This window comes from Pteropus medius, unplaced genomic scaffold (assembly GCF_902729225.1).
Source record: "Pteropus medius unplaced genomic scaffold, Ma_sr-lr_union100, whole genome shotgun sequence".
Lineage (NCBI taxonomy): Eukaryota > Metazoa > Chordata > Mammalia > Chiroptera > Pteropodidae > Pteropus > Pteropus medius.
Window position 1 is genome coordinate 25,562,230 of NW_024340692.1, and position 22,455 is coordinate 25,584,684.

The window sequence follows — 22,455 nt, forward strand, 5'->3', positions numbered from 1 at the left end:
GACATCCAATTTAAATGTCGAAAAGAAGCTATCAAGAGTCTGTGAAAGATTTTCTAGGAGTTGTTAACAGGACAGACATCTTAACAATTGCTATAGGATGGGTACTGGATGATCAATAGGCTGACCTCTCCAGGATTTTAAAGAATTAATCTAAGCTAGAGCAAAAACTAAATGGGAAAATAAGATATCACTCATTGCCTATCATCAGCAAATACTTTTTAAGGTAAGAACAATGTGGTCAACCCAAGGCAAGCTGGCACTGCCATACTTTGCTGGGGTAGTATATATACATGGGCCCAATATTTCTAGAAAGCAATTTGGCAGTGTGTAATATCAAAGAACTGAAATATCACTCCATTTTTTGATGCAGTAATTCCATTTCTTGAGATTAATTCTAAGGAAAGGAGCAGAAATAAGGAAAGAATATATGAACATTTTCACAAGGATTATGATCATCTCAATGTTGGAAATAGCCTAATATAAGAATAAATATATCTAACAAATGAGAAATGTGCCACTGTTAGTAAACCCAACATTGTAAGTTGTTTGTGAATAAATTTTAATAATAAAGAAAAAGAAAGTCAACTCAATACCAGAAAAAATCAAATAACCAAATTTTAAAATGGGCAAAAGACTTGAATAAACATTTTTCCAAAAGAGATGAAGAAATGGCCAACAGATACATGAAAAGGTGCTGTTCAACATCACTACCCACCAGGGAACTGCGAATCAAAACCGCAAGGAGATATCACTGCAACATCTGTTAGGACATCTATTACTAAAAATGACAGATAACTAATACTGGTGAGGATGTGGAGAAAAGGGAAACCCTTGCACACTGTTGGTGGGAATGAAAATTGGTGCACACACTATGGAAAACAGTATGGAGTTTCCTCAAAAAGTTAAAAACAGAGCTACCATATGGTCCAGCGATCCCACTTTTGGGTATCTATACAAGGGAAACGAAATCTTTATCTCAAAGAAATATCTGCACTCCCACATTCACTGTGGCTTATTCACAATAGCCGAGGTATGGAAACAACCTAAGTGTCCATTGACAGAAAAATGGATAAAGGAAATGTTACACACACAAACACACACACACATGGATATTATTCAGCCTTTAAAAAGAAGAAAATCCCGCCATTTGCAACGACATAGAATAGCCTCACTCCTCCCAAAAAGTAAATGAGGTAATGGATGTGTTAATTATAGGGAGAGATCCTTTCACAATGTACACGTATATCAAATCATCACACTGCGATACTCTGAATAGCTTACAGTTTTGTCAATTTTACCTCAAGCTGAAAACAAAAAAGACAAAAGTGAGCAGCAGATTCTAAAATCACATGGACAAGGAGGTAAAACAGTAGAATTAAGACAACAGGCTTTGGAGTGTGACCATCTGGGTTAAATCGGACTCCATCAACTATTAGCCATGTGATCACAAGCTAGTTACTGAATCTGTGTGCCTCAGTTTCCTCATCTGTTAAATGAGTACAAAATCTGTAATCACCTTGATGGCCTTTTGTGAAAATTCAATGAGATAACACAAAGTGCTCAATTGTCCTTGGCACAAAGTAAACACTCAACAAATGCTCACTATTACTAATCATCTGTGTTATATTTGACATAATTGGCATAAAAATATTTTTTCTAAGTGGTACAATTATGGGTTTTCTTCTTTGTACCTTGACTTATTTTTGCAAATTGAGAATCAGAGGTGTATGATACTTTCATGGAATTAAACAAATACATATATCATGAGAAAACATCTGGAAGCCCTTTACTGAGCACCTGGCACACAATAGTTCTTCCAACCACTTGTTGGAATGGCATTACTGGTTTTGCTAGCCAGCTAATGTCAAACTGATTCCCATCCACAGCTGCTGAGAGCTGCCTGCCTGCCCATCACTTACTGTTGGTTTCCTTAGGGCAGTGCCTCACCCATATCCCTTTCCATTACTATCAGCAGATTCTTCCCCAGTACCCTCAAACTGGAATAATTTCACCCTAGTCACCAGCCCAGTGGCCACCTTGCCATGTGCTGAGGTCACATCCTTAATAAATGCTGGCTGACTGAATCTCATATAATTTGAAGAATAAAAACATTCTATAAAATCAGCAGCTTATTGTTCTACACACAGTTAAGCATTCCAACTTTCAAAGAACGATTTCTAACCTTAAATTATGTATCACGACACCGATTACACACTGCACATTCTAAAGGCTTCCACTACATGAGGTCGTTATGGTAGGTTTTCCATGCCTTAGAGATTCACATATCTCACATTGAATTATTGCTAAGTAAAAAAGCGACATTTTTAAAAACTCAATTATGGTTTAGCTCTATTATAATATTCAGTTTCAAAAGTTGGTTTCGGGAACAGAACAACTCCAAAACTGTATGCCTTCCATTTTATTGTCATTTTACTTTTAATCCACAGCCTCAAAGCCTAATATATGAGAGACTTCCAGTCTTAAGAGACTATGAAAATACTCTAATAGTTTCTGTATACATCATTAGCTCTATTGTAAAGATTACTGCTCTAGATCGGCAGTTTTCACTGAGCTCCAGACCAGCAGCCTCAGGATGACCTGGGAACTTATTTAAGAAATTCAAATTCTTGACCCCACCCTGACCTACTGAATCAAAAACTGAGACTGGGGCCAGAAATCTGAATTTTAACGAGTTTTCCTGGTGATTCTGATGCAGACTAAAGTTTGAGAAAAACTTCTCTAGAAACGTGAATCCAAATCATTGAACTGTTTAAGTGCTAGAAGTCTGGAGAATAAGTTCCCCTGGGCAGAAAATGACCCTTAAATACCAGCTTCATCGCTCAGGGAAGCCTGAAACTGTGGTGATCTGATCATTTCACTGCTGAGCGAAGAGTGGAGATATTTTGAGATGCAAACAATCCATGAATCTATAGCAGAATGGAGTTTGAAATGTCATCGCTCAAGATGAAGCTGAAGACAGAGGCAGTAGTCTCTTGATGGAATTAAACAGCACACTGGAATTAAGAATTTGATCCCTATCTCTATTTTGCTGGGAAAGTCACAACCTCAGTGTACCACAATCAAAAGTGCAGTTTTAAAAATCCATGTATAAATGTGCTACGGCTTTGGAGCTGGCTACTACTTACTGGTCACGAAATTGTAAAAGAATTAACCCATTAAAAATCTCATCTCTTAGCCACTGTGAGGATTATTTTAAGTTATGTCAAACACTTCCCTATCACCTGGCGAATAGCAGAAACTTAGTGTTAGTTATCATATTGATGAACTAGTTTATCATTGTAAAATAAGTGCTGGAAACATCTAGTTATGAAAAAAGCATTACAAAACTAATCTACCCAGGACTTCCAATTTTTACCTAATGAACTTCAATTCCATAGAAGAGCTACATGACAGAAATGTATATTTAAGGTATAAATGAAAACTGAAAGCTGAGTGATTAAAAAAATAAACCTATGTTATCAAATTCATTAAAAAGAATTGGGAAACCAAGTGTTTGCATAAATTAAGTTATAAATTAGTGAACACAAACCTATCTATATCCCTATAATAATATTGCACCAGACTAGTACCTAAGGGAATTGTGTAAGTTGTAAATATTTTAAATGAAATGAAGAGGAATTATGGATAGCTAAGAAAAAAATCACAGCCCACTCTATGAGGTTTGAAAGAACACAGACAGGACTCATGGTAAAACCTAAATTTGGATCCACCTCCTGTGAGGCTATGGGGACAGCTTCCCTGAACCTTGGTTTATTTAAAAATAATAACAATCACCTCACATTTTTCTACATGAAACTGCCTAGCACATATTGGTGATCAATGTCTAGTTGAATCTGAACTTATTGAACCCTAATTTGTAATCCATATTCAAGACAAGAGGTATACAAACATTTTTGGCTTAGCTGGGTTTCCACAATCACATGATTCCCATTTCTTGGGGGAGAGGAATGGTGACTCAGCTACATCCTAAATTCACATTCTTCCACTCATGCCCCCCATTCACAATCCTGCTTCACAAACCTGATTCTGACCCTCAAGACCCTGAAAGGCAGGCACAACACTTTTATTAATCTCATTTCACAAATGGAGAGACAATTAGGTAGGAAATTCTCCAAGATTCCAAACCCCCTGAACAGAGGGGCTGGCTCCAGAATGCCTCTTCCAGGACCAAACTAGTGTCTCAAGCAAAAGCAAACTGAAGCTGCTTCATCAGACTCAAGATAATCCACAAGTTGATAAGGTCTAGAGCTAGACCCTCAGAAAATCCCAGTAGAGAGAGAATATGGAAGCTTGGGAACCTAAAAAGCAGAAAGAGAAAATGCACAACAGAAAACAAGACTCATAGTTTAACCCAGAATCCTTTCAAATGTGTCCCTCCTTCTCTGTGGACATACAGCTGCACAGCTAGAGAACGCATTTCCCAGTCTTGGACATGACTAAGTTCTCACCAATGGACTGGGAATGGGAGGGATGAACAAATTCCTAGACACCTGCATGAAAGCACATCCCCTCCTCCCTGGACTTCTACTTTTTCCCACGCTGGCTGGATGTGAGGACAAGGAAGTAAGCCTGGAAGCATGGAACTGTACAGACTGCCTGGCTCTCTGGGTTTCACATGGGAGACACAAACCCTTGTGGTCTCTAAGGCACTGTATTTGTTGGGTCTCTGTTACAGCAACTTAACCTCTATTCTACTATTACAGAAAATAGGGGAGTAAGGCAGGAAAAGAGAGAACAGAAAAGGTAAACATTATGTTAATCGGCCATCAGTGTCTGTAGTATAGAAACCTGCTTCATTATAGAAGGAAAAAACGAGAGAAATCAGCTTCTGTAATTAGGGCTTTGCCATTCACTTAATGAGAAAATATTTGACAAACTCTGTACATACACAAATATTATTTTGGCAAAAAGCAAACAAAATAATGTTGTTAAATGTATAAAAACAAGATGTGGATAACAAATGAAAAATATTAAGACAAACCACCAACAACTCGCTGGAATGTTAAGAAAACAAGAACATTAAAAACTCCTTAGATGCTATTTTTACACAACCAGGAAATTTGGCTTAAAATTATTAACCATTATTTTCTGAAATATAACAGTAAATAATAGATATATAAAGAAAGAGCCATGTAGCCTTCCCCCGCCCTTTAATTTCCTCCCCCCACCACCACTTCCACCCAACCTATGGATGTTGCTGTTTCTCCTTAAGAACTGGATCTCTGGAGGCGGGGCATCTTCTCCCACACGCTGGCGGATGCACCCGGGGCCTGGCGCCCCCGGCTCACTCGGGGGGCCTGGCGCACCTGGGGCGCAAACCCAGGACCTTCTGCATGTAAAGCAGACGTGCTAACCACTATACTATGGAGCCACCCCCGCCACGTAGCCTTTTGAGAAGGAAACATGCATGGCAACGTATTAAAAGCCCAGGGTTAGATTTCATCTAATCAAATTAGTAAAAGCTTGTTCACAAAGACCAGACCAGACCAATGACAAAGAGCAATGGCTGGAGCTGCAGGGAAAGCCTTAATGAGAAGAATGAGGCTAAATGCTGGGTGTGGTTGGCCTAAGTACAGTAAATTAATACAATAGATCAAATAGGTATTAATGAAGACAAAACCGGCTGACATTCCACCTGTCTTTTACAGATTAATAAACTCTACAGTTTTGTGAACATCATCAGTCTTAACACTAAACCAAACTCACCTACATTTCTTGAAATGTGAAGCTTGTGAAGGGAGAAAATATAGATTTGAAAATGCTGGGCCTTCCTGGAGAAAAGAATATTGTTTCCCAATGAATCACCAAGAAAAAGCAGAGCTTTAACCTGTGACTTCTCAAATTAGAATAGTATCCTGAATTTTGAACAAGTTATTTTAGCATCCTAAATAAAACTGCATTAATATCATTTCAATTTACTCACTATTCTGAGTCTTTTGAGTTCTGGTAACTCAGAAGTGTTGGTTAGGTTCTAGTGCAGCAATAGTAAACGACCAAATATATTTACAAAAGCAGAAGTGCATTTTAAAACTTCCTCTGCAAATGTCTGGACTTTGCTTATAAAACTCACATCAATGAATGATCCCAAAGAGTTGATTAAAAAAATGAAGAAGGAAAAGGAAAATCACTTATTGGTACTAAAGCCTTTACTGTAATAAACCAAATATATTTACAATTTATACAAATGTTTAACCTTCAACAAAAATACAAAAAAACATTTCACAAGATGCAAAACCAAGAAACAAGTTCATTGGAGACACCACTGCTCTACCAAGGACGGAACGTGAGGGACCCGCAAGGAACAGAAAGGTAATCTGGGCAGGTCACACAGAAAGAAAAGAATGGGCTCTGCCCGGGTCAGCAGGCTCTGTTCCTCAAGCCTACAGCCCCTGGCTCCTCTGTCCACCTTGCCTCGGTGCTCCATTTGGTCTAGGTAGATAGGTGACCTTCTGTTGATGGACTGGTCACCTCCTCTTCGTAGACACAAAGTAGTTTTGTGTCAAGGTTTGGAAACAGGTTTTCGTCTTTTTAAAGTTAAACTTTTCTATTTCTACAAATTCAAAACATTTTGGCCCAATTCAACTATGAACGTTAAACCACGTTTTCAGTAGATGACTTCGTAGACTGTAGCCTTCTTGTCCCCTGAGCCAGTGACTATGTACTTATCATCCACAGAGATGTCACAGCTGAGCACGGATGAGGACTCTTTGGACTGGGGGAAAAAAAAAAATGGGCAGGTGTTTAATGTGGAGCATTACTCAAGAGGCCCTGCTCTCTCCAAGGCACCTTCACTTCTGGTGCCATGGGAACGCCATGGTCAAATTGTCATTCTTCATAAGGAACACTGACTTACCTGGAATATACTAGCTCCATAGGGGGTCCGCCAAGCATTGAGGAGATTATCTTTTCCAGTACTCACAAACCATTTACCTAGAATTAGCAAAGGAACACACAGTTGAACAAGATTAAAATTCCTACTATAATATTAGCTAAGTGGACAATCAGACTCAGCATTTTAAATCATGAACTATCATGTCTAAAAGGTTGGTCTATGACATGAGTAGAAAGAGCAGGTTTTAAATTCAGGCTCCACTGTGAACCATCTGCGATCTCAGGTTTAGTTGAAGCAGCAGCAGGGACCATGTCAGTCCCCTTAGCCACTGGATACATGAGTAGCATGACACCCAGCACACAGTGGATCCTCAAACAGCAAATTGATGAAGTTGTTTTCCTTTAGTTAGTCTCCTTATGATAAAATGGGACTAGGAAGGATTAAATAACGGTCCTAAGTAAAATGCCAGACATGGTATATGGCGCACAGAATGGGGTCAGTAAGTGACAGCTACTCAGCTAGCCAGCCATCAATCTAGTGAACAAACATTTGACTCCACGTGAACTTCCCTCTTTATCCTCACTGCAGAGTGTAACAATCAGGTTCAGCTAAATATTCCATTCTCTGACTGTGGGTTCCTCATCCTGGTCAGTCCTATCGACTTCCTCTGCTCCTGCCTCAGTTTTCTATGAATCCTCACCCAACTCTCTTCAGAGTGGCAACTAACTGCGCCCCCACACCCTCCCCCGACTCTCCCTGCTAAAAACAAACGTGTGTCAAAACCTTGTATGAGGCAATTTCACTGCCTGCTAACTTTTCTTAAATTAGGACAACAGGATTATTACATCCAGCTGCCAAGAGAACAACACTTTTTCCAGATATGAGCTCTACTATATATTTTTCAGAAGTCTTTTCCATTTAGGCCACCAATATCCTCAAGGTTTCCTTTCAACTGAACTCACCACAATAAGCAAATTTCAGAGACAGCACGCAGCTTTCGTGGAGATGCAGCTGGTACTTGTCGGGCTTGTTCACGTGGAGAACTTCCACGTTGCTGCTCTCCATGCCCACGGCCAGCCACTCCCCAGTTGGGCAGTACCCAAGGGAGAATATCTACAAGAAGCAGAATAGGTTCACTGATGATTTTACCCAATAAACGTAGGAAGTGAAAGGGCAACGAGAAAGGCTTAACAAATAGCAAGAGCAGGGAGATGGAGTCAGCAAACTCTAGACTATGGTCAAGTCTACAGGACAAGCAACACAATCCAGATGAGCCAAGTATTAAAAGTCTTTATGAAACAACCAGAAAAACCGGAACACTTATTTCATGTCTTTCACAGATACTAGCTGCAATACTTGTGGCTAAAATGATAGAACGAGACCACACAGTCATGAATTACTAACTGTTAAAGATGGGTGATGGGCATATGGGGTTTACTGAACAATTCTCTGTACTTTCATATGTGCTTGAACATTTGCTGTACTATTAAATATATTGGATATTTTTCATTTATTTTTAAAGGCAGACCAAAAATAGTCTCCTATTCATCAGGACAAAGGGATAAAATAGGGAAGACTACAGGAAACTCAACAAAATTTTAATAAGGATACAAAATTTAGTAGCATGTATAGTTGTTTCCCATTTTTGTCCAATTTTTCTGAGTGGAATTACTTTTATTACAAAAAATAACAGAAGTAAACAAGTAACGATGAACAATTCTACCATCAGAAAGCACTTAAAATGGCAAGCACTGTCTTTCCCAAAACAGGTCCAGACTCAGGCACTCGTCATCTAAATAATCTTCACAATCTAGTGCTCGCTTCGGCAGCACATATACTAAAATCTTCACAATCTAAAATCAAAGTTGCCATTTTTACATCATTTCAAAAAGCCATAAATCTAGTCAGCCATGAGTCCATTTTCTAAGGGATGAGTAATAAAATGGCATCTACTGAGATGCCGCTGCATTTTTTTAAGCTCCCTGATATAAGGGAAATGAATTAACTTTCAGAGCTATTGTCATTTTTCTCTTGTGATATGCCTGCATGTTTTTCAAGCCCTGTTTATATGTAAATCAAATAATCATCTCTCACCCCCACATTAGGTGGGGAGAATACATAAAACAGATCAGACATTGCTGAAGGAAAACTGTATATTCTTTATTGCATGAATTCTTTAAATGACCTCATATTTAATGTCACAGCTAACATGTCTTAACCTACAGGAGTTTTAGATACCACTGTAAGTGTTTCAAGGTATTTTTTGTCTGTTATTTAAAAAAATTCAGTCTCTCCAATTTTAGCCTGGTCTGTCTAGCTTCTACTATCCTGAGGGGTGTGAAGGGAGGATGAGGACACCACACACACACAACCTCATAGACTCCAGGTAGGAAAATGTCGTCACCTGTGAGGTGAAGTCGTGCTGCTGCAGCTGCCGCCCTTCGCGCAGGTCCCAGGATCTGACTGTGTTGTCCAAGCCGCCCGTCCAGAGCTTGGTGCCATCATTGGAAATGTCAATACAGCTGGCCCCGTCTGTGTGGCCCTGGAATTGCCTGATAAAACAAACCAGATTGAATAATGATTTCCTGCCAGAGCTCAAGGTAAACACTGTTGTGTTGTTAGTTTTGGACTCGGTGTGTGTGTGTCATCTCTTCAGTGTCTGCTGATGTGCAAGATCAAACTAACCTTCCCCTGAGGAGGAAGATACAGCACCTGCAGATGTTCTTTCTTTTTTCATGATCCAAGTGCTAAAGAAATGGAATGCCATTTTAGGTCACTACACAAGAGAAGTTAAATACACTCTTAGAGCTATTCTTACAAATCTGTCTAAAAGGTAAAATTTCTCCCAGGTCTGGAAAAGTCTTTAAGTATTAAAAGAAAAAAAAAAAAAAAGACAAACACACAGAATCCCAACTGTATTCCTTCAAGAAAAACGAAGGCCTGACCTTTAGTCCTGCAGACTTGTATCGCCACCCTACAAGCTCCAGGTCTAGAAGCACTCACGTTTCCATGAGTGAATCAACACGGAGGTGCCCTTCATGCCAACAGAGCCTGAGCTCACATGTTTACTCAACTTCGCCCTCTCTATTAAAAAGAGCCCTGCGTTTGGAAATCTGGACTCCCAGAGACAGGGGGTCATGCCAACCTCCTGCCTCAAAGGTGCTGAGGAGAGACACAGCTAATTGCTGAGGTTGACACATGAGCACCTCGGAGCTGAGCAAAACGTTGCTCTCTTAAAGGGAACCTTGTTCTTCAGCCAAAACCACCAAGAACAATCAACTAACAGGGACCTGCCGAGCACAAATGCTCTACCAGGCAACAGGCCAGGCCTGCTGAGGCGGGGAGTGAACGTAAGCCACTGCAGGGCTGGCAGTTTGGGGATCCTGTACCTGGCTCTGCATGCCAACAGAGGTGCTTGGGAATTTCAACAGCAAGAGAAAAGTTTCCATGCCTGTCCTTTTCCCCACAAAGCTCTGCACTTTTAAGGAGAGCTTGGAATTTAATGAGCATGTAAAAGAAAAAAAGCACCGCTATTGCCCTGAATTGAGACAAGATGTAAATCATCACTTCAAAAATCTTTCCTCTGCAAGGTATTCTGAAATTCTGTCTTAGTCTGCTCGTCCCATGCACTCCAGTTCTCCTCTACTCTGTCTCCATGCACCTCAACCACCCCAGTCTGCCTCCAAGGCTTCTACACGGGTTACAGAAACCCTGCTCCACCTGTTAAAATGCTGCTTTTCTTTCCTCTAAACAGTTAAAATACAATGACCTCCTCTTCATTTTACCCTCTGACTTCTTTCTACTTCTAGAACTAATGAAATACTTTCACTCCTTGACTGTGAATGTCATGCTGACTGACAGCGATTGGTGGGTATGCCTCCATCCCTCTGTTCCCGTATCTCAGTGTTGCTCTCAGGTTCCTAGAAGGCAGATCCTAGGACAGTTAAGAATGTGCAGGGTCACAGTCGATAAAGATATTCAATAGATTCTATACCACCCTGTCACGTAGAGTATCCGCAAGCTACATGGCCAGTCCAAACGGAGAAAGAGATTTGTAAAACACCACCCCATTGTATCCACCAGGCATTTACTCCCCAGGGGCTGACACAGAGCAGAGGTACAGAGCACAGACATGAGAGCAGAATGCCTGGACCTCGATCGCAGCTCTACCACGCCTGGCTGTGTGACCCACAGTAAGTAAACTTAACCTCTCTGCCTCTGGCTCCTCATCTATAAAATCGGACTAATAGCAGTGCAGATGTTGTGAGGATTAATGGGTTAATATTGGAAAAGCATTCGGAATTATTATTTTCAAAGTGCTATTTATTAAGTAAAAAAAGTAAAAAAAAAAAATTCTTGCTAGGTTAAAAGTATGAAGGGACTGTCAACTTCAGCTCTATTAATTAGCCCATTTTATTCATTTTGAGCTGCTCAGTGAGTGACGAGAGAAAATAATTGGCACACTGTCACCCACATGCAAGGACAGAGCCTGGCACGGTGACACTTATCAGATTTCTATAGAAAAGGCTTGAAGGGAGGGTGAGCTGCTGTCCATCTGTGCCTTTTCTCTGGCACCCAGGGACCAAAAACATTAGAAGAGGCCTGCTAAATCATCCACGAGCCTAAAATCGCACCATAAACAAAGAGAGTTTCCTAGTAAAGATGAACTGTGAAACAAGAGTGAAAGACATACTAGTTTTGTCTTGAATGTTTACGTAGTGCTTACATTTTAAAAGACTTTTTCTGTAACATCTCTGGTGTGAGCACCTACTTGGGTAGAGAGAGTGAGCTGCCAGAGCCAAGGAGAGAAACAAAGGTGGCTGAACTGAAGCCCTCGCTATGGTTAGGAGGGCAGGTTCCAGGAACCTGGGCTCGTTCCTGGGTGAATGACCCCTAGACAGCTTATTTAGTTAGTTATTGAGAAACATGGACACTTTACAACCATTTTATGAGTGAAATTCATGGAATCTTCTCTTCTAATGTTCTTTTGTTGATTCTGTTATCCTGTATCAGTTGGCTCCTGTTTACAGAAACGAGGTTCTAGCCAAAGCCAAAAATATCTAGCACAGAGGATCCTTCATATCGCCATGCAATCCATGATGTACTGCCCCATAGCAAAAGCCAGGAATATTTTTTAAATAAGTCTGGCATCTGTACGTGGCTGAAGAATGGGAACACAAGAGGAAGGTAAATATAGTCTAGGGACACCCAACCATAGCAGCAAGATGGTGAAACCCCTGAGAGAATCAACACAGTTCCATCTTTGCACTCCCAATACCCAGATTCAAGCCCGGCATATGGCAGGGTCTTCATGTGTAAGTTGAGTGCCTGGGGCACCTACAGAAGCATGGGGCCTTCTGAACCGGCCATAGAAAACCACATGTGCTCACCTCACCAGTGTCTGGTTGTGCAGGTCCCACACAGCGATGTTGCCGTCGCTGCAGCAGGAGAAGCAGACCTTGGAGTCGGGGCTGATGGCCAGGGCGTAGCAGGCAGGGGCCGAGGATGTCAGCTCTGCCTTGATGCGTGGGGTTGGAGCGGCCAGGTCCCAAATGGACAGAGTGCTGGCCTCTCCTCCTACTATGAGAGTGCAGCCATCAGGGAGCAATTTGCAGGAACGAATGTAGTTGTCTCTATTCTGTGAAATAAACATAATTTAATTGCTGTAATGCATTACACCAAGCAGTAACAATGCCATGTTCTGTTTTCTTGGTTTGGGGCTTGAAAAGTGGTATTTCACGGACACTAACAGGCAAGAGTTCTGTAGTAAAGATTGAGATCCGATTTCAACGGTCTTGTCTGAAACAATAAACAAGACAAACTCAGGGGACTGTACACTTAAACGTTAACTGTATCTAATGCTCAGTCCCCTGCTGAGCAGATAGGACTGCGATTATCAGTAGATGTGAGGCAGGTGTACACACGCTTCTGTAGGAAGAAACCACTTTTCACAGCTAGTTTATAAATCTTTGATCTCATCACCCTCTATTCTTTACTATTTGTAAACTGCAGACCCGCTGCCTATGTTTTGGTTTTCATTATTCTTAACTGTACTTAAGGTTAGCACTATGTCTTCATTAGCCAGATGGATCTGCTTTCTCAAGAATTTAACAGAGCTGCTTTCTCAAGTTGTAGCATGGCTGCTGTCATATTTAAGCCTCTCCATCCAAAGGCCAAAGAAATTGACAAAAAAGGGCATCTCTCTCCATCAAAATCAACACATTAAAAAGGGAGGAGGTACCTAAAATGGTAGAACCTAATACGACCCCCCCCCAAAGAAATAACTGCTATCCTTCAACCTAAATAGATAGAGCTGAATCTTTTTACTATGCTTTAACCATGACCTATCATTTAAAGATTAGAGACACTTGAAGCACGTAATTTCAAAAAGGATGATGAGTGTCATAAAGGACTCCTACTACTATAGAATGCTGGGTTGTGCTTAAGTTTCATTAATGGAGGTATTTTTAAGTTATTTCACTAAAAAAATAACCCAAAATATCTTAAAATTACTGCCACTCTTCTTTATGGAAGCCCTCTCTCCAGAATCCTCACCGTTTGCAGGCAGGCAGTGAGTAAACAGCACCATCTGTGATAGCAACGTGCGGGCAGACACCACACCAGGGGCACGGCGGCCTTTGCCCCGCCTCAGGCCAATGGTATGTGGTCTGTAAATCCTGGGGTTACAGTTTAGAGATTGGAACATGTCCCGGTGTGATCCCGAAAAAAATGCACGATGATACTCTCATGCTCTGGGAGAAGGTGGACTGGGTGCTTCAGGAAAGCATTCTCACCACTCCTATTTTGCTAATAGCTGCCCTGATTTCTTACAGTGTAATCTATTAACTCTTTCCTAAAGTTAAGGTCATAAAACCCAGCCAGCTCTCCTAGGTCTCCCTGAAAACACAGACCCTGTTCAGAATGGTTTTAATGCCATGTTATCAAATGTTTACTATTCAATATTTATCCAAAGGCTGTAGGGAAATTAAAAGTTGAGTGGTTTGCAGGGCTCAGAGTCCAGGGCTAGCTGAGCTTTCATCCATTAAATGGGAAAACTCCCTTTAGAAAACACATTCAAACAAGGACAGCTTCTGTAAATGACTGTAAAAAAATTTTTTTTAAAAGAAATCCATCAACTCTGGGATTTAACCACTGAAAGAGCAACAAATGAAACCTTCACATTTAAGGGAGAAGGGCGGGGGGAGCTAAATAGCTAACACAGGAAACAGAAAGGGCTTCCATTTCCTCATAATGGGAATAAAACCCAGGCGCGGACAGCTATTTCCTTATTGAGGCTCCAGGGAAAAATTATCCTTGTGCACCAGTTCCTGTTCACTCACCAGACAGTCGAGCTGAGAGACAGGGCTCTTATTGCCGGGGTGGCTGATGTCCCAGACCTTGACACAGCCCTTCCCACCCGTGTACACGTGTCTCGTGGGGTTGCTGATGGTCACTGCACACACCACCTCCCCGTGGTTCAGGGTGTTGATCTGGCGAGCGTGTCGGGGGATTCCGGGGCCGATGAGGGCGTCAGGAGGGAAAGGGACAGGCTGCATCTGACCATCTGCGGTAACGTGGAAGGAGTACGCACTTTTGGACAGAGGAGGATGGGAGAGAAGAGAGGACAGGAGAAGAAACAGAAAAGACTTTTGTCATAAAGCAATTTGTCACAGCCTCAGCACGCTTCTATGAGAAACACAAAGGAAAGATTTGCTTGTTACGATTTCCTTTTAAAATCGACATAAGTTGAAGTATTTACTGAGGGAGTACTAAAAGAGGTAATGGGAAAAGTCTAGGATGTACCAAAAGACACATATATTGAACTGTATTTTACATTTGTTTTAAAGATTTTTAAATTTTGCTTATCTATTCCATAAAGCATTCCTTCAAACCTCATTGTAAAACACTGAATGTGCTTCCAAATTAACATAAAACACTTCCTTCCATGTACCTTTTATAACTGAATCATTTCTCTGTATAATTTTAAATGATTATTTTCAATGCTTAAGATGAGCCCTTAAGAACTCATAATGATTACACACAGTGAACAGTATGTCTCAACACTAACGAACAAAAACAGCTTCCTTAAGGTACCAGTTTAAGACTTGAACTTAAACTCTCTTTTGAATAACCTAGAGAAAATAAAAGATTCTCTTAGGCTAAATGGCTTTCTGACAAAGAGATTTCAAGTTTTCTCCTCAACAACCTCCCTGTCTACCTTGGCCACGGCCCCAGCAAAGCTCCCAGTTTAAAGACTACTCTTCTCAGATTCAGGAAGAGTCAGGTAAGCCCATGTTCGGACCAAAGAGATATAGGCAGAAGCTGCTGGGTGGTGCTTAGAGAAAGTTCCTAACCTAAAACAAAGTGGATCCTGTACTTTCCACCCAATTATGCTATGAACCTAAAACTGCTCAAAAAATAAGTTTATTAATTGAAAGAAAAGAAAGAGAGAGAAGAAGAGAGAGAGAGAGAGAGAGAGAGAGAGAAAGAAAGAAAGAAAGAAAGAAAGAAAGAAAGAAAGAAAGAAAGAAAGAAAGAAAGAAAGAAAGAAAGAAAGAAAGAAAAGAAAAGAAAGAAAAGCAAAGAAAGAAAAAGAAAGAAAGAGAATTTTAAAAAGAAGAAGGGGGTTGTGCCTGCCCTCTTCTCTTCCTCCTTCTTGCTGCCTGAAATATGAGCAAAATGACTAGAGCTCCAGCAGCCCTTTTAGGCCAAAAGGTGAGACTTTGAAGATAGAAATCAACTGCTGAGGGAGGTAGAATAGAAACATAGGAGGCAGAGGCCCTAGTGACATCATGGGAGAGAGAAATAAACTTCTGTTATTGAAGCTATTGTTTTCTTCTCCTCTTAAATACAAACTTAATTCTAGCACACATTTGTTTCTTAATGCATATTTTTTTCTCTCGTTATCAAAGTAAACTCCAAGCACTAATATACAACAGGTATTATAAAACATAAAGATAAAATACTTTAGAGAATGGAATAATATTTTCGGCCTGCATCCAAATTGATGGAATTACGCATATGGCACTTTGAAAATCACTACTTTCACATTCTTTTCATCCAAAGCATTGCTAGGCAATCTAGAAGTTCAACATTAAACCTTTTCTATATGACCACATACATTAACAACGACTGAAGTATGTGGAGTTTCCTCTTTCCTATAACCCTCTGGGATAAGTCTGGGTACTCTCTGGAATTTGTCATTGGCAATTTGCAGTCCCTTTACAGATCTAAAGACCATGGGTATTAACTAAGAACTCAAAATTTCGTTTTAATGCTAACTCAAATTTTATAGAATAACTTAGCAAGCACAAAATTGAAAACTGATACAAGATATCAGGTCTCTATTAGCCTGCACATAAACGCACACACTTGCTTAGCTTGAAAATAAAATATATGCTATTATTTTCCCTCTATGAAAGCAAAATATCAAATACATGGAAGGTTTTTAAAAGAAGTCCCCCTCCCTCCAACCAGAGGACGCAATCTTGGATATCTGTTATCTCCTAGCAAATTGGTTCTAATAGCTAATATGAAATGGCTATTCCCAAATCCTTAACATTACTCTTAATTTGAACAATTGAGCACACATAAAGGAAACCACACAGATTGTCCTGGGAAATAAATATGCATGTAAAACAACTACAACTCAAAGCCCTTATGTCACCAAACCACTAAATCTTCTATTTTTTATCCAATAGTATCCTTCGGCGTCCTTAGTGATGTATCAAGTCCATATGACATTTCAATACATGCCCATTATAGTTAATTGAATCCATGCCATTTATGATAGAATATTTGGAATCAAATAGCATTTTGCTGCCCTTGAAGATGAGACCACAAGAACTGGGGTTTAGGTCGATTCATGTTCTAGGAGAATTATTTGAGGTCCAGTATCAGTTATGTGACCCAGATATTATGCACCATGACCTGGGAAAGAAAATATCCAAGAAATAACCAGGTGAAGCTGGAGTAATGACAAGTGAGTTTTTAGTGCATAAAACAATCGAACTGAATGTATTTTGGAAGAACAGTGGTTGACATCTGGAGAGAATGTGCCTCTCAAAGCTTTCTGAGCCATGAGAATAATGGCACAAGTGAAGGTCAGTTTCTCTGTTTGCCATAAATCAAGGTGGGCACTACCTGGTAAGCAAGGTTTCCATCAGGAGCCCTTTTAGCAATTCCGAATTTTTAGAGGGGGGAAAAAAAATCATTTTTACCTTGCTTCCATTGGAATCCTGCTTATTATAGAGTTAAATGTTCCAGATTAAAATAGATGCACAATATATGGAGAGAGCTGTACACTCGTCTCTGGAAGACACCAACTCTCTCCCTGGTGTCTTCTTTAAACCGCACAGGAGGTCTGTGATCATCATACTGAGGCAATTTGAAATTGATTCACAGTACAGAAAACTGCTGCCAGAAGCTGTGAACATTCGCCCATCCCAGGGGAAACCCATATGGATGTTAATACATCAGTCACAGGGGGCCTTGGAGGAAGCTGCCGCTGCCCGCTGTGCTGGGAGCCTAATCAAATGAACAAACCAGAACGATTCAGAGGGTTGGATGGGTCTCAGAGAGGGATGAACTGGAAGGAAAAAACCAGGGGAGCAAATGAAATGGTTTGGAATTAGTTATTTGCCTACAGGAAGAAAAGGACTCTTTTTGAAAAAAGGCCACATTGATGGTGCAATGATGATGTTAAAGAGATCCTAGAAGGAAACTTACCTTCTCTACTGATTGAGGAACTAGGAAAAGTAAAATCAACCATAAAGAGGAATTTAAAAATAGATAGTATTTATAAATATCTCTCAAACCCAAATTCAGAAAGAAGCCAGCCACAAAAGAATGCATATGGTATGACTGCATTTACAGACGTTCAATCATAGGCAAAATCCACCTACCACATTAAGAGTCTGAGTGGTGGTTATCCAGGGCGACCAGAAGGAACACAAGGGGGGCCTCTTAGGTCCTTTTGGTGACAAGTCACCAAGCTTTTACAAATATGATATGTGCACTTTTTGTATGTCTACCTCAATAATTAAAAGCTTAGATTCATTTGTTTATTCAAGAAAAAGTTGAAGGGAGGGCCAGCTCCTGACCAGTGAACATGTTAGACTAGGTCTGCAGCCAAGTCCACAGCCCAGACTTTGCTTAAGTGAACCTGAGATGTGGAGTCTCGGTTCACTGGCCTCACTGTGGTCTCCCTAACTGGCCTAATTACCTGCGGCCTACCACGTGTCCATTCCCTGATCCACAAGGTAGAACAGTAATAACTGAAAGGGTTGTTGTGAGGATTAAAGGAGATAACAGCTGCAAAACTGTGAAACACTAACACGATGCTTGACACCTACAGGGGCCTTCATGCAATGATAGTGTCAGTATTAAACACCCATGACTCTAAAAGGGGAAAGTGAAGACATGTCGAAACAAGGGTTCTTATGAGGGCCAGTGGACAGGCGTGAGGGTCAGGGAATATGGAAAGGGAGGGAGATGCAGGATAGGAGTCAGGAAAGCAGAGGGTAATGAGCAGGCAAGAAGAATCAGGAAATTCATAAAACCTAAGGCAAGGGAGGGTAGGGAGATGGCACTTGGCAAAGAGAAGAAGACTTTTGGACAAGACCATGGCAAACTGCAGGCAGAGAGAACAGACCCTGGAGCCTTCGTTAGGATGACACAGCTAGGGCCACACAGCGGTACCCAAGAAAGCCTCAGAGAGCACAGCCCCCGCTCCACCTAGAGTTTTAAACCAAGCACCTGCAGATCAGGATCTAAATGTGAAATCTGGTTGTAGAACTGAAAAGAATAAAGCCCAGTGAACGTCACAGATTTAAAAACTGAATGAAATCAAACATGTTCGGAGCAGGAGACTCTTCATTTACTGGGCACGCACCAGAGGGGCAGGAACTCAGAGTCCCCACTGGGATTCCTTAGAGAGCAGCGGTGGCAGACTGAAAAACAAGACTGTGTTCTGGGGAAGCAGGTTGCTTTTTCCTAGCAGGCTGGCTCCAGTTAATAAAACTACGCTGTGTTCTGTGGCCAAAGGAAAACAGGTGTTTACAGAGTTACTGGTTTGCTGTAAACAGATAGGAATGGCAGCAGCAGCATCCAGTAAACTGTAATGAAGACCCATGGACCCCAGAGATAATGGCTATGGCCAAGACCCTGCTGCCTGTGCAGTTGGCACTCTAGACGTGGAATTGCTTGCTGTTTTAACAGGTATCAAAAAGTCCTCACTCTTCAAACTCTTTAGGGTTCACTAAGCCCTTCATAATTTAGTGTCAGTGAGCCTCACTTCATGCGACCATCCTGTATCCCAAACTCCTAGCCAAGTGGAACAGGCCAGTCTCCTAAAATATTGCAGGCTGTCACATCTCCATGTTGTGCACAAACTGTTCCCTCCTACCTAGAATAGCACCGTCTCCCTCCGAAGTGCACTCACTTCCTCCCTCCCTGAGCCTGCCACAACCTACCCAGGCAGGATGATTCTTTTCCAGGTCCTAGCTCATCCTATCAATCTCAACATGGCACGTATCGCACAGCTATTTACTCCAAGTGTTTACAGTTCTGTCTTTTTCATTCCAGAGTTCTTCAGGGACAGGTAGGGGGTGACTTCACCAGCTAGCATACAACTGGCACTCAGTAAATGAATCCAAACACCTCAAGTTGTTTATTGCTACCTAAATGCTTGTAAGTCAAAGCATGAAAGGTTGCTCTGGCAAGGAAAGTCAGCTGCATTAAGAACATAGAGAGTCCTCTAACCCGCTGGGTTACGCCAGACAACTTTCCCAAGGAATTTCTAGCTGTCGTATCGAATACGGGTAAGAGATGGTATCAACTTTCCCAAGGAGGGAAAGCAGCCTCTAGAGAGCTGATTTCCATCATAACAAAAGGCAATGAGGCGATGAATGCAACTACAGTAACTGAGTGAAATCCATGGCCCCACCCCAAGTCAGCAGAGCCCAGTGGATGCAGGAGACTTCCAAAGCAAGCTGAGGCAAGAGCAGCCACAGGTCATATGCAGCAAGCGTGATCTCGTGTCTGGCAGCTGAAAAGACTACAGTAAACTACAAGAAGTGAGGAAACAGAGGTCAGTGTCCGTTTAGCCACTAAAGATTTGGGGATCATATGTAACTTATTCGGGCCTCCTTTCCCTACTTTTACAATGTGCCCTGACAAAAAACTTATCCTAGAAATGTGACTGTTGAGATGTGTAGTAAATAAAGTGGGGACTTACTTCAAGAGAAGTTACTGAAGTACCGTACAGATTCAACCTTTGGTTCCCGTGTTCCAGAAGGTAGCTCACTCTCCCTTATGATTTAGAGAGGAGAGGGTGACACCTACCCAGCTAGTAAGTGGAAGAGCCAAGATTCAAGTTCAGGTCACGCCTACTACAACAGTGGAGTCCAATTGTTACTACAGCTTCCACATGGGCACCACCATTGATAGTCTCACCTCAAGAGGGGCAAGGCGGTCCCAGCGGGATGGACACACCTACCCTGCACAAAGAGACATCAGGCATGTCAACGTATCGGTGCACTTCTTTATAGAGTTCTGGGCACAGGAGGCTTTAAGGGCTGGGGCATTTGGTCATTCTAAGATAGACGAGAACAGTGTAAGTTATGATTCTGGAGAATACGCTTAGCCTCAAGAACTAGGGTAGCGAAGGTGGTAGGGGGTGGGGTCACAAGAAATTCAGGGCCATATTATTCTAAGATTTCAAGAAAAGAATATAGGTCCTCAGGAATATAATTTATCTACTTATGGTAAAATCTCCTCTGCCAAGAGAACAAGCATTACCTTTAACATTACTTAGGGTCTGCACATCTAACCCATAACACCTAAAAAATCCTTTACTTTTTTCGCAGGAATTTTCCAGTGTGGCATCCTAACAGTATAAATAGAGGGCTCTGGTAGAAATTAAATTACAAACCGAGGGCTTCAAAGCATTAAGATGAAAGACTTTTTGTTTGTTTCCTTACTTAGTTGAATATGCTGCTATTCTCATTTTTTAAAAGGCAAATGCAGAATTTCTTAAAATGGACATGAAAAAGAAAATTACTAGACAGAGAAAACAAGAGATGGCCTAGTCAATACACTGGGAGGATCTCAGTATTTATGGTTCTGAGTTATAGGCCCTACTTCCTCCATCAATTAAACATTTCCAGATTCGTTACCGTGCTAGGGCAGCTACAAAGACATGCGGGACAAAGGTACGAACCAAGAGATTCTTGGACGAAAAATGAGACAAAGAGAAGTTTAAAACAGCCATTTCAATTCAAAAATTCTAGCCAGAAACCAACCACTACAGGCAAACAGCATTATCTGCACAAGAACTTGTACAAACTACACTTATATCTGAAAGCCATTTCTGAAGGAGAGAGAGAGGGGGAAGTAAAGGGAGGGACAATCGTCCAGCAACTAAACCCTACACACGTCAAAATAAAGGGCCTCGCAGACAAAATAATTTCAATAAGTTAGCTATATATTCCTGGGGTAGAAAAACAGACGTTAAACCCACATGGTGACAATAAGACACAAAACGAGAATATTACTTTTAGCATTTAACAGACCAAAAAACACTCAAATATCACAGCAAGTAAAAAAGGGCTGAATTAATTTTCAAATCCACTAAATAAACTAGCTCTAGACTCTAGACATGAGCAACAGAGGAACCAGAGCAAAATCAGGAACGGAAAAGTAGGGGATGGAGGGGGGTGGGGTGCTGGTCACTGAAATGTCCTTATGGCTAGATACCAAGGGTGGCCTCTCTTCACTGCTGCAAAACACGTTTTCCTAAGAGGAGGTTTTACCTCAAATGTAGTTCTTTTCCCTTTAGGCTCGGACTCCACAAGGGCCCTTTAAAGATTTATTTAAACACTAAACAAGTGGGTGGAAGATTTCTCAATTACATGTCTAGCATTAAAACACAGGGTGAAGGAACCTGGAACTAAGCTGGAATCTTAAGTCAAACTATTATTAGTCTGAGTTATTACTGACCTCTGGGTGCTGCTACAGGAGGCAGGTAGAGCACGGCCCCCAGTATTTATGGGGAAGAAAGCAGTGCTCCTGGGGGGAGGAGGGTATGAAGCATGACAAAGAGGTGTCGATCTGTCTAAACTTCCAAATTTTTTTCACCAGTGATCTCCACAGAGCTGAGGGGGATACATTTTCTAAAACTGAGTTCAAGTTAAGCTGACCAAACAATACCAAATGAACCTCACCTTGAGGGTTTGGAACATTATCGGGGTGACCACTTATAAATCAGCACCGCTAGTTCCAAAATGCAAAATGTGAATCTCCTTTGGGAAGGATGAATCGCAGGGTCTTACACCATCTAGTCAACACACAATAAACCTTCATTTACTGGGTATCTATGCTCAAGGGGACAAGGGGACTTCAGAAGCTTCAATTCTAGTGAGAAAGAAGCAGACAGAAATATGACATAAATATAACTCGAGGCCGAAGTGTGAAAAAGTGTCAAAAGATGTTACAGGTTCTACTGGAAAGAGTTCATGTATGGGAGGCATCAGCAAAGTGTTAAACAAGAAGGCAGCAACTGAAGTGGTCTCTGAACAAAAGTATTTCTACAGGAAGAGAGA

The 22,455-nt window shown here is 41.2% G+C and overlaps 1 protein-coding gene across 14 annotated transcripts in view; it reads right to left on the minus strand.

Annotated features, from left to right (window-relative positions):
- Nucleotides 1–6,145: 6,145 nt before the first annotated feature.
- The window catches only part of TLE1 (TLE family member 1, transcriptional corepressor), an 81,471-nt gene continuing 65,161 nt past the window's right edge, over nucleotides 6,146–22,455 (minus strand). For all 14 annotated transcript variants that reach the window (XM_039847630.1, XM_039846991.1, XM_039847327.1 and 11 more), the window contains 6 exons: nucleotides 14,194–14,443; nucleotides 12,244–12,491; nucleotides 9,258–9,405; nucleotides 7,816–7,966; nucleotides 6,875–6,951; nucleotides 6,146–6,733 (listed from right to left, as the gene is read on the minus strand). In XM_039847630.1, the coding sequence (XP_039703564.1) occupies nucleotides 6,626–6,733; nucleotides 6,875–6,951; nucleotides 7,816–7,966; nucleotides 9,258–9,405; nucleotides 12,244–12,491; nucleotides 14,194–14,443 (982 nt within the window). In that variant the 3' untranslated portion in view covers nucleotides 6,146–6,625. The remainder of the gene's footprint in view (nucleotides 6,734–6,874; nucleotides 6,952–7,815; nucleotides 7,967–9,257; nucleotides 9,406–12,243; nucleotides 12,492–14,193; nucleotides 14,444–22,455) is intronic.